At 41.5% G+C, this 15765-nt stretch overlaps 1 protein-coding gene across 3 annotated transcripts in view; it reads left to right on the top strand.

Annotated features, from left to right (window-relative positions):
• The window catches only part of LOC140914908 (granulocyte-macrophage colony-stimulating factor receptor subunit alpha), a 32398-nt gene extending 17920 nt beyond the window's left edge, over nt 1-14478 (top strand). For all 3 annotated transcript variants that reach the window (XM_073353909.1, XM_073353928.1, XM_073353918.2), the window contains 5 exons: nt 4256-4291; nt 7244-7373; nt 8978-9077; nt 12805-12895; nt 13830-14478. In XM_073353909.1, coding sequence (XP_073210010.1) covers nt 4256-4291; nt 7244-7373; nt 8978-9077; nt 12805-12895; nt 13830-13901 — 429 coding nt within the window. In that variant the 3' untranslated portion in view covers nt 13902-14478. The remainder of the gene's footprint in view (nt 1-4255; nt 4292-7243; nt 7374-8977; nt 9078-12804; nt 12896-13829) is intronic.
• The last annotated feature ends 1287 nt before the right edge of the window (nt 14479-15765 follow it).

The following is a 15765-nucleotide window of genomic DNA, read 5'->3' on the forward strand; positions in this document are numbered from 1 at the left end:
CTTTTATTCCACTTGAGATAAATTGATTGTAAGAGTTTGTTCCAGGAGACAGGGATTTGCACTAATTAACCAACCTTTTAATGCCTTCTGTATTCAACTGGTGTGATGCTAACTGTGCACTGGGTTACTACAACTAGCTGGGACTTGGAGCAAGGAGAAATCAAGACTGTGATGTGACATTCATAAGCCCAAATTCAGCCCTGGGAAAAAAAGGTATAACTGATGGGGATTTTCCGTCACTGGAGTTGTCACCCCTATGAGAGGTGGTAGCTAGTTTGACAGAAGAATTCTTCCATCAGCCTATCTGGGTCTACACCAGGAGTTAGGTCAAACTAACTACAGAACTTGGGTGTGTACGTTTTTCACACCCTGAGCAATATAGAAGAGCAATCTAATTTTTCAGTTTAGACCAGCCATCAGTACTTACTGAGGCAAAACTTCCCTTGGTTTAAGAATTGGGCCCTTCAGATGTTATATAAAAGGAACTCAGTGCCAGAGCATAACAGGAAAATATAACTAGAAGGGCAGAGTATCAGATCAAAGAATAATTATATAAAATTAAGGGAGGAATTTAATCCTGTTCAAAGTGAAATTTAGACCTTGAGCCTACCAGTCCTAGTAATTTTCACTCCATATGTCTGAAGAAAGGGGTCATAGCCCACAAAACCTTATGCTCTAATAAATTTGTTAGTCTTTCAGGTGCTACAAGACTCCTCTACCAGGTCAGAAAGCCAGTACCTTGTTCCCTCAATATTAGCAGTTAAATCTGAATTACATTTATAGATTTGTGGGGGGGAGGGACAGGCTCCCTGGACTCCCCCTGAGTTCCACTGTCTGTCATTTACCTCCTCTTCTCCCCATTTGGCAGTCTTTGGGGAATCTCTTTGCAGCCTTATGTTCTTATGCCTACCACCCACAAGCAGAAGTTTGGCTCCTGTTCTTCCCTTCCCTTTACAAGAGGGGAAAGTCTGGCTGGAACAAGGATCAGCCTCTCAGGCAGCCCCTAGAGAGTCTGCTCTAAGGGCTCAGTCTCTCCGAATCTATTGCCCCTTCATGGGGTTTACCTTCTACTCTTCTTCCTGGGGCTTATTGCTTTACTATTAGTCAGGGTGGCTTCAGGAGTGGTGCATCTTGCGGCTGTCTCCTCCTCGGCTGGACTCCCTCTGTTGCCAACAGTCCCTGGCTGGAGCAACCTTCTTCCTGTTTACTGCCCCCTCCTGTGGTAGGTTTCCCCCTTTTAAGCTCCTCCCACACCAGACTGAATAAGCCTTGTAGGTGTGTCTTGTTAGCATGGAACAGGCACAGAAGAGATAGTTAGCCTCTTCTATACCAGGGTAAGAGCATGTCCCTTCATATGTCCTACCCCTCAAGGTGGGAACACCATTCGGGGTTGAGTTGTCTCCATCCCCAATCTGTGAAAATAAATCTATGTTAGCATGGTCCATTCCCACCCAGTATTGTATTCAGAAACTATAAGGTTGTATGAGGGTTCGTATCCGTCATGGACTGGACCCAGCATAGGGGTGCATGATCTGTGATCAGGGAAAAGGAGCTATGCAACGGGTAATACCTGAGGGCTTCTACTGCCCATTGGATAGCGAATGCATCCTTCTCAATAATGGAGTACCACTTTTCCCTTGTGAATAGCTTCCTACGTAGGTAAAGAACCCGGTGTTCTCCCCCTTCAAAGTCTTGTGAAAGGACGGCACTGAGACTGACGTCCAAGGCATCAGTGTGTAGTATGAATTCCCAAGAAAAAAAGCAGGGCTGAAGAGCATGGTTGCCTGGCATAATCATGTTTTCAGTTCTCTGAACACTTCCTTGCACTTGCGATCCCAATGGATTTTCTTAGGGTTGTTGCCTTTTATGAGGTCCATAAGTGGAGCTGCAATTGTGGCTAAGCCGGGGCTAAATGGCTGGTAATATCCTGCCAGACCAAGAAAATGTCTGACTTGCCTCTTTGTCTTGAGGACAGGACATGCCTACACCTTATCAACCACTAGTTTTACCAGGCCACCTCCTCCGCAGTACCCCAAATAGGTCACTTCGCTCACAGCCACCTTACATTTCGCCAGGTTGGCTGTAAGTCATATCTCCTATAGCGCTTTTAACACCTCCTATTAATGCTGTAAGTGGTCTTCCCAGGTGGTACTGTAGACAATACTGATGATGTATGCTGCAGCATATTGATGGTGGGGATTGAGGATCTTATTCATAAGCAGTTGGAAGGTAGCAACAGTTCTGTGGAGACCAAAAGGCATGGTCTTATATTGCAAGTGCCCAAAAAGAGGTGGACAAAGCCATTTTCTCTTGTGAGGAAGGGGATCAAGGGATCTGCCAGTAAGCCTTTGTCAGGTCGATAGTGCTGAGGTGCCTCACTGATTCCAGCCATTCTAATAACTTGTCCACCCTTGGCATTTGGTAGGCGTAGAATTTTGTGTTGGCACTTACCTTCCTGAAGTCGATGCAAAATCAAACCATACCGTCTGGCTTGGGAAATAGAACTATGGGGCTCCTCGCTTCACTTTTGGATTCTATAATCATCCCCATCTTCAGCATCGCTTGTACTTCCTCTCGGACCATTTCCCACATCCTTTGTGACAAGGGTCTAGGGTTTTCTCGGACTGCCTGGCCTGCAGTAGTCTCTAGGTGATGTTGAACCAACCGGTTTTCCCCAGGCGGTTGGAGAACACCACAAAAAAGTCCCCAATTAGTGGGAGGATTTGTTTCCTTTGTGCAGGAGAGAGCCCTTCACCCCCTAGTACTGTTGCTGGAGCTTTGCTGCTAGGCACCTGGGGTACAAATTCTGGTTTTGCTGGAAGAGGAGTTATCAGCAGGGCCTCCCATGCCCTCCAATGTTTGAGAAGGTTCATGTAGTAGACCTTGGTTTCCTTCTTCCTCCTGGGTAGTTTGATCTCAAAGTCCATGGGCACTGCCTGCCTGATCACTTCGAATGGACCCTGCCATCAGGCCATTAATTTAGACTTGGCTAAAGGCAGAAGAAGAAGAACATGGTCACCTGGCTGAAAAGTCCATAACTGTGCCCTCTTATTGTAATTTTGTTCCTGGGTGTGCTGGGCATTCCTCAAATTCTCCCTGGCAAACACCCCTCTGTTTCTGAATTGCTCCCTTAAGTTAAAGATGTATTGGGTCATGTTTAAGGCTGCCACTTTTTCTTCTTCCCACCCTTCTCGCAACAGGTCCAAGATGCCCCACAGTTTTTGACCACAGAACAACTCAGATGGAGAGAACCCCTTAGAGGCTTCTGGGACCTCTCTTGTGGCAAACAGAAGTGGTAGGAGTAGCCAGTCCCACTGCTTGGGGTTGTTGCTGACAAAGCACATGAACATCCCCTTCAGGGTCTTATGAAACCTTTCTACTAGACCGTCAGTTTGTGTATGGTACACCGAGGTCTTCAGGGACTTGACCTTCAGAAGGGAGCATAATTCCTGCAGCAGTTGGGAAGTGAAATTAGTCCCTTGGTCTGTTAATATTTCACAGGGAAACCCTACATGTGAGAAGAGCTTCAAGAGCTCTGGAGCTATAGCTGTCACTTTTGGGGAGCGGAGAGAAACAGCCTCCATGCTTACAGAAGAAAGAACATAAGGCAAGCAAGAGTAGCCACATATGCACCCAAGGAAGCAGACTTAGCCTCAGCCTCAGCGTCCTCTTCCTTTATGTTGTCTCAGTGAAACAGGGCAATGGGGAGGGAGACTTTAATTCAGCACCAGCATCATGCAATTGCTTAGCTAAGGAAGGAAAGAAAGAAAGAAAGAAAGAAAGAAAGAAAGAAAGAAAGAAAGAAAGAAAGAAAGAAAGAAAGAAAGAAAGAAAGAAAGAAAGAAAGAAAGAAAGAAAGAAGATTTAAGTTTCCTTTCTTTTTTAACCTGAAATGCAAGAAGCCCAAACTTTGAATAGAAACCAAACTCAGGAGAGTTATTGGAGCAAACTCTCCAGGTTTGCCAGTCATTAATTACAATCAGGGATATCTGTATGTGATAGGAGGACACTTATTGCATAATATTGGAATCTTACATATTGTACATTCTACTTGCACCTTCTTCTGAACCAAGCAAGCAAGTAAATAATCAAAAAGGAAAAGAAAGAAAGAAAGAAAGAAAGAAAGAAAGAAAGAAAGAAAGAAAGAAAGAAAGAAAGAAAGAAAGAAAGAAAGAAAGAAAGAAAGAAAGAAATGGATTATTACAGGGTAACAAAACAAATAATAAAATAATAAAGATTTTTCTTTGTTTTACAGGCCAATTCCGAGGAAAGCAGCACTGAGTCTCATACGGTAACTATTCTCTTCCCGTACTAATATATGGTCTTGTCCCGGCTTAGCATTTAGTCTAGTGCAGTGTAAAATATTGTTACTAGTCCCTAAATAGTTTTGGTGTCAGTATAACACTCAAGTAGCTGTGACCGTGATCGCTGGAGGGGCCATGCTGAGATTGCTCAATCAGGGTCAACTGCAAAGATTGGGGCAGACGATCCCCAAAACCAACGGTTTATTCTTCTAATTAGATTCACCCAATTAGACCAAGCAGCTTCTGTAATACTTTACTGGTTACCAAGAAGCTAAAATAGAGTTCCCCTTAAACAATCCAAACTTTGGCTCCCACCAAGATAGCCAAGTCTGTCAAATATGGTGAGGATTACTTAAAATCTTATTCACCATATATAAAGTTCTAACAATCCCAAGAGATTGGACATATTGACCACCATGTCAATGAATATTTCAGATTTTACCCAAGTACACACTTACAGCCAATTCTTATTAGCTAATTTAAGATTTATTTAAAAAGAAAAAAAAAGATACTTTGGTTAAAAGATCATTATACATATAGATATGAATAAAGTTCTTAGGTCAGTTTCATAGCAGAAATGGTGAGCTGCTGATTTGCAAAAAGTCCTTCCAGAATCAGTTTAATAGGTTATAGTCCAATAGCCAGTCCATGTACAGAGTTTGTTCAAATTCTTCCATAAGAATTTTCCGGGGCAGTCCAGGGTACCTGGAGATCTCAGTCTTGCGGCTTGAACTTCCTCTGACAAAGTTTAAGCAGATCTGAGATGAAAAGTATCAGGCCCTAGAGTCCTTTTATAGTTTGCTAGCAGGCTATGACACAGCAGGCGTTCCTTGGGTGAAGAATAGGTAATATACATTGTTGCTTTGAAGTAAATCTCTATTTCCTAGGCACACACTGGTAACTAGCTGCATTCATTAGTATAAGGTAATTAACCATTCAAGTAGTTGATAGGTAGTTTACTACAAATTTCAAAGAGAAATAAAGGTAATGATATTATTACACCCCAAGTTTCATCTAAATGTTTTCATATAAATGTTAATATTTCTTTTTCATCCCTGAATCAATAGAATATAATAACAGACAGGAACAGACATTTAGTATCCACAAGCTAATCTGGGCACATTTTAAACATCTAACAAGGTCTAGGTAAACAAAGACAAATACACTCAGTATCTTCTTCTAATTCTCTAACAATACAGGTTTACATTTCAAAGAATTTAGTCTACTTTAACATGGCTTTGAAAACTATCTACAAGGAATGGCCCTGTTTACCATTTCAATACTTGTCTAATATGTCTTTAAGGTTGATTTTGGGTCACTTAGCCTTCTGATTGCTTAACCCTCACTGGCTCAGTGTCACAGTAGCATACTATAAGGTATCTTTATGTATCAGTTTTCTTAAATATATCATATTCCAAACTGTTGGGCCAGAATCAAGGATTTATGTAATCTGGATGGACCCCCTAAAAATTTTTACATGGAGCTGCAGACCCCTTTGGAAATCTTAGTCATAGTTTGCAGACCCACAGGTTGAAAACGACTGTTCTATGGTAATGACAACCTTTCACGAATCCCTTAGATATAATCTTCAGACCCCATGGGGTCCGCGGACCACAGACTGAAAACCACAGCCCTAGCACATCAGGTACTTCATTCAAAGATAGACCATTATCTAACTTTCCACACACCTTTCAAAACCTTCCATTTTCTGTTGGTTTCACACACACACTGATACAAATAAAATACATTATGTCTCTTTATCATAATTTGATGTCGTTTTGCAAAAGGTGGGAAACAAATTGTGTTCCCTTCTTTGCAATACTTTCCCGTGTATGGTGGCAAACAAATAACAACAAAAAACCCAACATCAAAAGCTTAGGACAGTTTAAATTAGACAAAGAAAACTTCAAGCTCTCTAGGAGCCTCAGTATCTTATTGAGTTGGGTTCCAATATGTGCCAAGATATTCACCTTAACAGGAATATGGCCTGTGTACTTCATCTCAATCCAGAAAGCCATCCAAGAGTTAGCAGAACCATATCTTAAAGGAACTTAATCCTAGTAACATAAAGTAGTGTAGGTCTTTACGATATACTGTATAGGAGCTATTGGGTGGACTCAAACACAGTAGTGTCTAGCAGAGACAGTGAATAGCATTGGGAGGACATCTTCTCAGCGTTCTTGTTTCTCCCAGCATAGGTAGGGGAGGAGAAAGGCAAAGGCATGCTGCCATTGTTCCCTATTTTATATCCTCAGTCCATGTGTCTAGAAGACACTTATCCAGACACGTCCTGGTGGGCTTTGCTGAGTCACTGGGTTGAGCAATCTCCCTGGTGTGGCCTTGTGCAACTGAGTCATAGAGTTGAGCTGTCCCCATTGTGTGGTGCTTGGCCAACTGTCATTGAATTGTAAATCCCTTGATTATAAGTCCCCAGCTGATTAATGGTCATTGAACACCCTCCTGGGTTGGAGTCCTTTGTATGTCACTAGCAAATTTACAGTATATTTCAGTAACCATACAACAAAATCTCATAACTTCATACATACTGATGATATACATATTTGGACAGAACAAGGGGTTTCAGCAGATCATGACCTTTCATATGATATCTTATATGGCATGCTTTATATGAACTATCACAACCACATATGAATGATAAATATGGGAGTTTCAGGGTGCTATTATGAGGTACAGTGTGTCACAACCATATTCTGTTTACATAAGCAGGCACAAATATACTCTTTGTAAAGCTTGGATTAACAAATGAAAACTTGCATGTTATTAACATATACATATACAATGAAGAGAAGTACTTAGTCTAACTATTCTGTGTTTGTACAGTGTCTAGCACAATGGGGCTGCATTCTTGGCTGGCCCTTAGGCACTACCATAATACATGTAGTTATTATTAATAATACTAATAATTGCATTGTTTTTAGGTAACAAGAAGAAGCTACACATTTCAGAATTACAATGGGGAAAAAAAATACACCTTGCAAATCAGAGCAAAAGGAGATACTTGTCGGATAAGTGAGAATTGGGGGGAATGGAGTGAGCCCATTGAGTTTGGTAAGGATGTTGAGTATTTTATTTAATTTTCCCTCGGTAATTACCTGTTTCACTTACTGTCTGACCTTCACAGACACAAACAAATCTTAATTAGATTCAAATATTTTATTCCTACCTGCTCAGAAGAAAGTGAGGGAGATTACCATATACCTTTTAATATTTGGGAAGCACTCAGATACTGTGGTAATGAATGCCAGAAAGAGTTAAGACTGAAACAGCAATAAGTGCTCAGCTACCCTGGGGATGAGTGTGGCATATCATAAACACATGTTCCATTGCCACCAGCTCATTGTTGTCATCTCTTCTTCCACCACCATGTCCTCTCCTCCTCATCCTCATTCTCTGTATCCTCATCCCTGTCCTCCTCCTCTTTTGTCGTCTGATGGAGTCCTCAGAAACTCCTGGGCTCCATATGTTGGATCATATTAAAGAAGTTCTGTATTAAAATCACAAATGAGTTTGATTCCCCAGAGTTTAAATTCCAGGGTATTACTAATTAAGAGGTCTCTTGGTTTTTGGGACTGTTTCTCTCCCTCTATGTGTGAAACTTGCAAGCTGCTAATTGTGTTAGTACATCCTAAAACAGAGTCTGTTATCAGAGCAATTCTTTGTAACAACTACTACTCACACAGAGAGAGACTCAAAGCAATACTCTGTAACAACAGAAACAGCACCCAGAGACTCCCCACCCTTTTGTTGTATTCATCTCGCTTTGTTAACAATTGTGATTAAAATAGAGATAGAGGATGTATGTGGATGATGCTTGGTGTGGATAATAACTGAATGATCAGGGAGGTGCCAGCCTAAGAATCCAGTGTCCATTGGCTGAAGAAGGCATCAAGTGGAAATAACCAGAGGACCCCCGGAGGGCAGACTGGAATCCACCCAACAGCCTCAAGGATGGGAGAACCAAAGAACAAGATAACATCTGGCAGCACAGAGCCGTCAGGAATGTGCCTTCTGCAGATTGATTCAGCAACAGCATGATGAAGCAATTCCCATAGACTGGCATAGGAAGAAATTCCTATAAAAATGGACTCTAGCAAGTGAGAACTTTGGGGTCTGATTCTGCAAACCGACTTCCAGGAGCATCAGATGAGCATCTGGCAAGGCCCTGCTCACTCCTCATGTCCAGGCCACCTGGCCAGTGGCTTGGCATGAGCAACTCTAAGGCTGGTAACTATGATAACAACCTTGCAGAACCTCTGTGTGTGTGTGTGTGTATGAATGAATGTGTAAATAAATATGAGATTGAATGGAATGTTATAGCTATAACTAACTGCTTACTATGATTCTTTCTGTATTCACAATAAATGTGGCATTTTGCCTTTTCCCCTTTAATAAGATCCTGCTGGTTTTTATTTTACTGGTATAACACATGGCCCTGGCTGATCTATCCTTCTGTTGGATTTATAAATTCTATCTGTTCCTGAATCCTTTACTCAGTAAAGTATCAGGCTGAAAGGTATTTCAGATTACACAAGTAGGCTTGTCATGCTGGCATTCATTGCTATCGGTCATCTAAGCAGCTATTTGACATAGCCATGTGTGCTCATCTTTACTATGCAAAAAATGTATAACCTTTGTAACTGTCTTTCTTTAAGGTAACCCAGATGATACAGTTCTTACAGCTACAATTGTTTTACTCCTCATAGCACTTGGAACAATCCTAGTGGCATTGGTCATATTTTTTCTCTGCAAAAGGTAAAACTTTTTGTGAAACATGGATATACCCCCCCAAAACAACTTTTAAGTGTCTAAATTTTGCCTGATCTTTTTTTTGCAGGGTGATATTTATAAAGGGATTGCAATATATTAGGGGGAACTGGTACCACCACTATTTATTAAGGTTGCCCGACACTTCCCATTCTAAGACTCCTGTTTTCAGTTGTTTATAACTTTGCCAAGCCGTTTGGACAGAAATTTTCCATGCTGCATCAGGGTGAATTAACTTTCTTTCTTTCTTTCATTCTTTCTTTCTTTCTTTCACGTGAGCCAAAACAGTTCAGTCATCTCAGAGAATTAGGCTAGGAAAAATATGCTGATTTGCATTTGTAAATAAACAAAAACAAAAACAGCGATCTTTTCTTTGGATAGCTCTAATGCTGATGCAGCCATGCTTTGGAGCAGGGACTTGAAATTTGGCAGACTGGTACCCGTTGTGGCTGTTGCTGTGAAAATTGCAAACATTTGGCCTAGTTATAAGCCTTTGAATAACTGAGGTTTGCACATGCTCGGTAGGGCCTTGCTAGAGCTTAACAGCTGAAATCTCTAAAGATTTCACCCTCACCTGCATGCTTGAGTGTCTCACAGCTCCTGATGCTGACCCAACTGCCTATGCACCATCCCCACAGAGTGACTGGAGCATGCTCCAGACCAAGAGTACAGGGGTTCATTCCCTATAATGGCAGCTCCCAGGTGCTCTGAAACGAAGTGGGGCTGAACACCAGAACTGAGATCAGGGAGCCTGTCTCCCCTGTCCTCTCAGTGACACCCTGCTAGCACTCAGGCAACATGGAGAAGGGAGTAGTCTGATTCAAACACAGAGGGATCAAGAACCCAATGTAAGGCATTGCATGAGAAGTCTAGGGGAATAGATCGGGACAAGGAGTGTTGGGGGCAAAAACTGGGCCTAACTGGGCAAGACTAGGTCTGGGAGCCAAAGAGAGAAATGGGGGAAAGATGAAGAGAATGGGTGGGGAGGAAACTGTGATTGGATGAGAAGCTGGGTGAGATTGGGACTGGAAACCAGTGGGATGAGGAGAAAGTGTGGGGAAGGGAGAGAGATCTGACAATGAGCTTGTCTGCAGGAGGAGAACTGGAGCTAACAGGACAATGAAACTGGGACAATCAGCCAGGGGAGATGAGAACACTGAGATTGGATGAGAAGCCACAGGAGAGAGACTGGGAGCAGGGGAGGGAACTGGGATTGGCTGAGCAAGACAACTGGGGACAAGGAACTGAGGCATAAGGGGAGGGAGGACTGGTAATGGCTGCTCAAGGAGGCTGGGAGTTGGAGAGGATGGTGACTAGGTCTTACTGGACAAAGAGGCTGGGATTGGGATCAGATGCCTAAGCAGTGGAGACTGGGACAGGCTAGTGAGGAGAATGGGACTGGTAGCCAGTGGTGGGATAGAGAAAGGACTGGGAGAGGGACAGGTTGGGGGGAATGGGGAAGAAGAGGTAAAGCCTGTGGGGGATGGACAGAAGAGTCTGTGCCCACTAGAGCAGTGTTTCCCAGACTTGGGACACCGCTTGTTCAGGGAAAGCCCTTAGCAGGCCGGGCTGGTTTGTTTACCTGCCGCGTCCACGGGTTCAGCCAATCGTTGTCCCACTGGCTACGGTTCGCTGAGCCCGGCCAATGGGGGCTGCGAGAAGCGGCGGCCAGTGTGTCCCCCGGCAAAATCTGTCAGCAAAATCTGTGAACCACACTGGCAAAGTGTCCCATCTCCCTCTAATGTTGGTCGACAGAGGATAACAACCTACTATTGGTACCAGTTATCTATTAGCTGAAATGGTCTATGTGGTGGAGGTTGAAAGGTTCCAACCCTGCTGATGACCCATGAAGATGTCAATTGATGCCATATGATGGAATTTCTGGGGGGGTTTTCAACAGGCTTTTTAAAAATCATAGGTAATTACACACCAAAAATCCATTAAATCACATTCATGTGCAAAGTCAAGCACTCAGAAGTTAGGAAATGGCAATTTGTACAACCCTGATTTATTGACCTCATGCATGTGCATTATGATACAGTCTTTAATATGACCACATACATACTATTTTTTCCACAGGACCTCTGCCTCATTCAGTGCACAGAATGGTGTGCATTTAATGAACCGCTAGTCAGTATTTTGTTTTATCCTCATTATTCAGTCTGTGGGTCCCAGGCCTTTTTTATTGCACAATATTCTAATCCTGCTGTAAAGACAGAATTACTGATTTTTAAATAGGCTTTTACATGGTGCTCATTACTATAGTACCTTCACTAGAGTGCTTCATAAACATTAATGAATTATTTCATCAATACCCCTGTGAGATGAAAGGGGCTATTTTATTCCCATTTTACAGATGGGAAGAAGAGGCACAGAGAGATTAAGGTCATAACTATCCACTAATTTTGGATGCTCAATCTGAGACAGCTAGGACCTTATTTTTCTGAGTACTCAGAATTATGTAGAACTTCATGTGTTCAAAGTGAAACTTCCATTGACTTCAGTTGCATTTGTCAGTTCTCAGCACTTCTGCAGCTCAGAGCAAGGATTTCAAGTCAGGTACCCTTAAAAAGTGGAACACACAGTTAGTGACCACCTGTGGAAAGTTTGATTTAAGTGAGCACAGAATCTCATAGGAACTCTGGCAGAGGAAGGGATAGAATTCTGTTCTCGAGGGCATCATTCAACTGCCTCAACCTGGAGACCAGCTTTTCTCTTCCTGTGAGCCCTACCTCATTCACTGCACACTTTCCAAATTCTGCAACAAATGAGCCAGGGAACCTACACACAATACACTCATTCACTACACAACCCTGAGCAGGTCCATCCTGTGAATTGAATGAGGCAGGAGTTCTGCAAAATAATATGAGATTATGTAATTAAAGACTATATTGTAATGCATGCACACAAGAGGGCAGAACTAAGATTGCCCAGGCAACCTTAATTCTGGCATTTCCTAACCTTGCACTGCTCAACTTTGTAATCTTAATAATGTTCTTTTATCATAGTTTTTGGTGCAGTTACATACAAAGATTGTCTTTTCTAAAGTTTTGTGTCCCAAAAAGCTTGCAATCTAATTTATATAAGTAAACACCTGGAGTAGTGAAATCAGTGACAAGTCTGTAACTATGCTTTCCTATATATTAAATCCTGTCAAGTAATATTTGTACTGTTTCTTTAACACTGCAGCAGGAAGCCAGGTCAGTGGGACAGAGGTGGAGCAAGGTTTGGGCAAAAGGTTACAAGTGAAACATAAGAACTTTAATAAGGAGCATAATTCTCCACCTGTGTGGTTATTTACACTAATGCAAAATAAATGTAAGTTGCTATCATTCATATTCAATAGCATTTTACATTTACTTTGCAATTATGTAAATGGCATCATAAACTTCAGGGCAATGGAGAATCAGGCCTAAAATGGTTTCCTTATTCTAATCAAGTTCCTTGTTTAGTATTAGAAGACAGTGAATTTCTGTGATTTTTTTTTTTAACCAGTCACAAGGCAAGTAGTAGTAGTAATCAAAATTCTAAACAATTAATTGATGTTACTCCACTCTACGCTAACCAAGCATAAATTTTCAGTTCCTCCACTGAGTCACTGTACCTTGAAAAAGGACAATAAGAAATGTCTCAAACATGTAATAGAAGAGAAAATATTTGTGCATGTCCTATACCCATCTTTTTTTTATTTCACCATTTCTTTTTGTTCCCAAAGATACTGCAGTTTGAAAAAGTTGTTTTCTCCAGTTCCACAGCCAAAAAACAAATTTGATGAACTTTTCCAACTATCTGATAAAAATATACAGGTACATTTTTCTTATGTAAAATTTGTTGATTGTAAGGATCTATCACAGACTGGAAGGTCTGGCACAAAGTCGAGGTTTGCATTTCAATTTACAAATATTAAAACAGTTTGATGTGAATTCTTCTTTGCTGTTGTTCAGTGTTATGTGCTGTTAAACAGTTGTTCCAGCCCACTGGTTCTCCCACTCTAATGCTGAGTGACTATTGATACCGGTCAATTACAGGTATATAGATGTTTGTAATTCTGACCAGTGTCACGTGATTAGGGTCAAAACATAAAGATAATTCTTTTGCCAGCCCTGCTGTGTTGCTTCTTCATACCGTCTTAATATGCTTGAGTAAGGACTGCAGAATTCCCATTCACATTCATTGGAGTTTTGCCTGAGTAAAAACTGTAAGAACCAAAGTGTTTCACCCTTTATCTACAATCTATTTGGGTTAATAGAAAACTAGACAACAGAGAGACATTCACAGACTGAGAATAACTTTATTTTTCTTTACCATGTCTGGGAGAACTGAAAGAGAAGTTCAGTATTCAAATCATCTCCTTTGGTTTTATTCAGTTTGACATGGCTAGTTGACATTTAGCTCTTGACTATCACGTCAATAGTGTTGAAATAAACAAGACTGGCTCTTAGCTGGAAGATATTAATTTATTGTTTTCTGGAAACATCTTTTACATTGCAAAACAATGTAATGTTGATTTTGCCTTTGAGGTATCATAATACTGGTATACCCAATGTTGTTTTCCTCTTAATGATAACTCTCTGATAACCAAGAGGTGGGATTATAAAGAAAAATTAAAGGAAAAAAAGGAAATAATTCCATTAAATACCTTTAACCATTAAATGAATAAACTGAAGTCTCAAGTGGTAAATCTCTAATTAATCTCATGCATGAAACTAAAGGGAGATTTTTTTTTCTTCCCTTCAATAGAGGGAATGTATGGATCTACCACCAACAAAATATGAAACTGAAGAAATAACTACTGTTGAAGAAATTAAATAACTTCTAAAAGCAAAACGAAGTACTTGGATTCCCCAACTCAAACAACTACAAATCCTCATGGCAATTTTGTATGTTTTGCACACTCGTTCCCTTTCTCTTCCCTACAGATACTGCCTAACACTTACATTATAAGACCCTTTTCTTATAACTTTGTCAAATTTGAATCCGTTGGACAGAAGCTTTTCCATGCTGCATGTCTACTTGAGGGTGAATATTCTTGGAGTGTTTAAAAAAAATCCATCTCAGTAATTTGTTAGAACAACTTTAGGGAAAAAAATAAGTTATTTTGCCCATATTAAAAAACCTCTTACAACGTTTTCATTGACAATCTCTAGTGCTTCCCTGCTTTGACACTGGTGGAAATTCAGCAGGGGTGTTGCTGTGATGACACTTAGGACGGAAGAACCCAATGCACAGCTACAGACTAGGGACCGAATGGCTAGGCAGCAGTTCTGCGGAAAAGGACCTAGGGGTGACAGTGGACGAGAAGCTGGATATGAGTCAGCAGTGTGCCCTGGTTGCCAAGAAGGCCAATGGCATTTTGGGATGTATAAGTAGGGGCATAGCGAGCAGATCGAGGGACGTGATTGTTCCCCTCTCTTCGACATTGGTGAGGCCTCATCTGGAGTACTGTGTCCAGTTTTGGGCCCCACACTACAAGAAGGATGTGGATAAATTGGAAAGAGTCCAGCGAAGGGCAACAAAAATGATTAGGGGACTGGAACACATGAGTTATGAGGAGAGGCTGAGGGAGCTGGGATTGTTTAGCCTGCAGAAGAGAAGAATGAGGGGGGATTTGATAGCTGCTTTCAACTACCTGAAAGGGGGTTCCAAAGAGGATGGCTCTAGACTGTTCTCAATGGTAGCAGATGACAGAACGAGGAGTAATGGTCTCAAGTTGCAGTGGGGGAGGTTTAGATTGGATATTAGGAAAAACTTTTTCACTAAGAGGGTGGTGAAACACTGGAATGCGTTACCTAGGGAGGTGGTAGAATCTCCTTCCTTAGAGGTTTTTAAGGTCAGGCTTGACAAAGCCCTGGCTGGGATGATTTAACTGGGAATTGGTCCTGCTTCGAGCAGGGGGTTGGACTAGATGACCTTCTGGAGTCCCTTCCAACCCTGATATTCTATGATTCTATGACAGGAATGTGCTTTATTCATCCTTATGAATATCAGCCCATATTTGGCCAAGTTATTAACCCTTGAAAAATCATGGTTCACACATGCGAAGTAGAGACTTGTTAAAGAGTTTGGCAGCCAAACTTCTTTAGGTTCTCACATCAGACTATGTCTAAATCTTGGTGATTCTTTCTGCATAACATCTCTAAGATACATCTTTTTCTATCCATCCTCACAGCTAAAACTCTAATCCAGGCCCTCATGATCTTACGACTTGATTATTGCACCATCTTTTTCTCTGGCATTAAGAAATGCAACCTTTACCCACTATTATCCATTCAGAATGCTGCTGCAAAGATCATTTACTTAAATCCTACCCCATTTACACTGCTGTTCACTCTTTTAGTTGTCCAATCACTGCTAACCTTTCTGGTGAAAACTGAAACAAAAAAGGCATTTAATACATGAGCCATTGCTGTGTTTTCTGTTATTGTATTTCCCTCCTCATTCAGTAATGGGCCTAGCATAGAATCATAGAATATTAGGGTTGGAAGGGAGTTCAGGAGGTCATCTAGTCCAACCCCCTGCTCAAAGCAGGACCAACACCAACTAAATCATCCCAGCTAAGGCTTTGTCAAGCTGGGCCTTAAAAACCTCTAGGGATGGAGATTCCACCACCTCCCTAGATAACCCATTCCAGTGCTTCACCACCCTCCTAGTGAAATAGTGTTTCCTAATATCTAAT

The sequence above is a fragment of the Lepidochelys kempii genome, chromosome 1 (assembly GCF_965140285.1).
Source record: "Lepidochelys kempii isolate rLepKem1 chromosome 1, rLepKem1.hap1, whole genome shotgun sequence".
NCBI classification, from domain to species: domain Eukaryota; kingdom Metazoa; phylum Chordata; order Testudines; family Cheloniidae; genus Lepidochelys; species Lepidochelys kempii.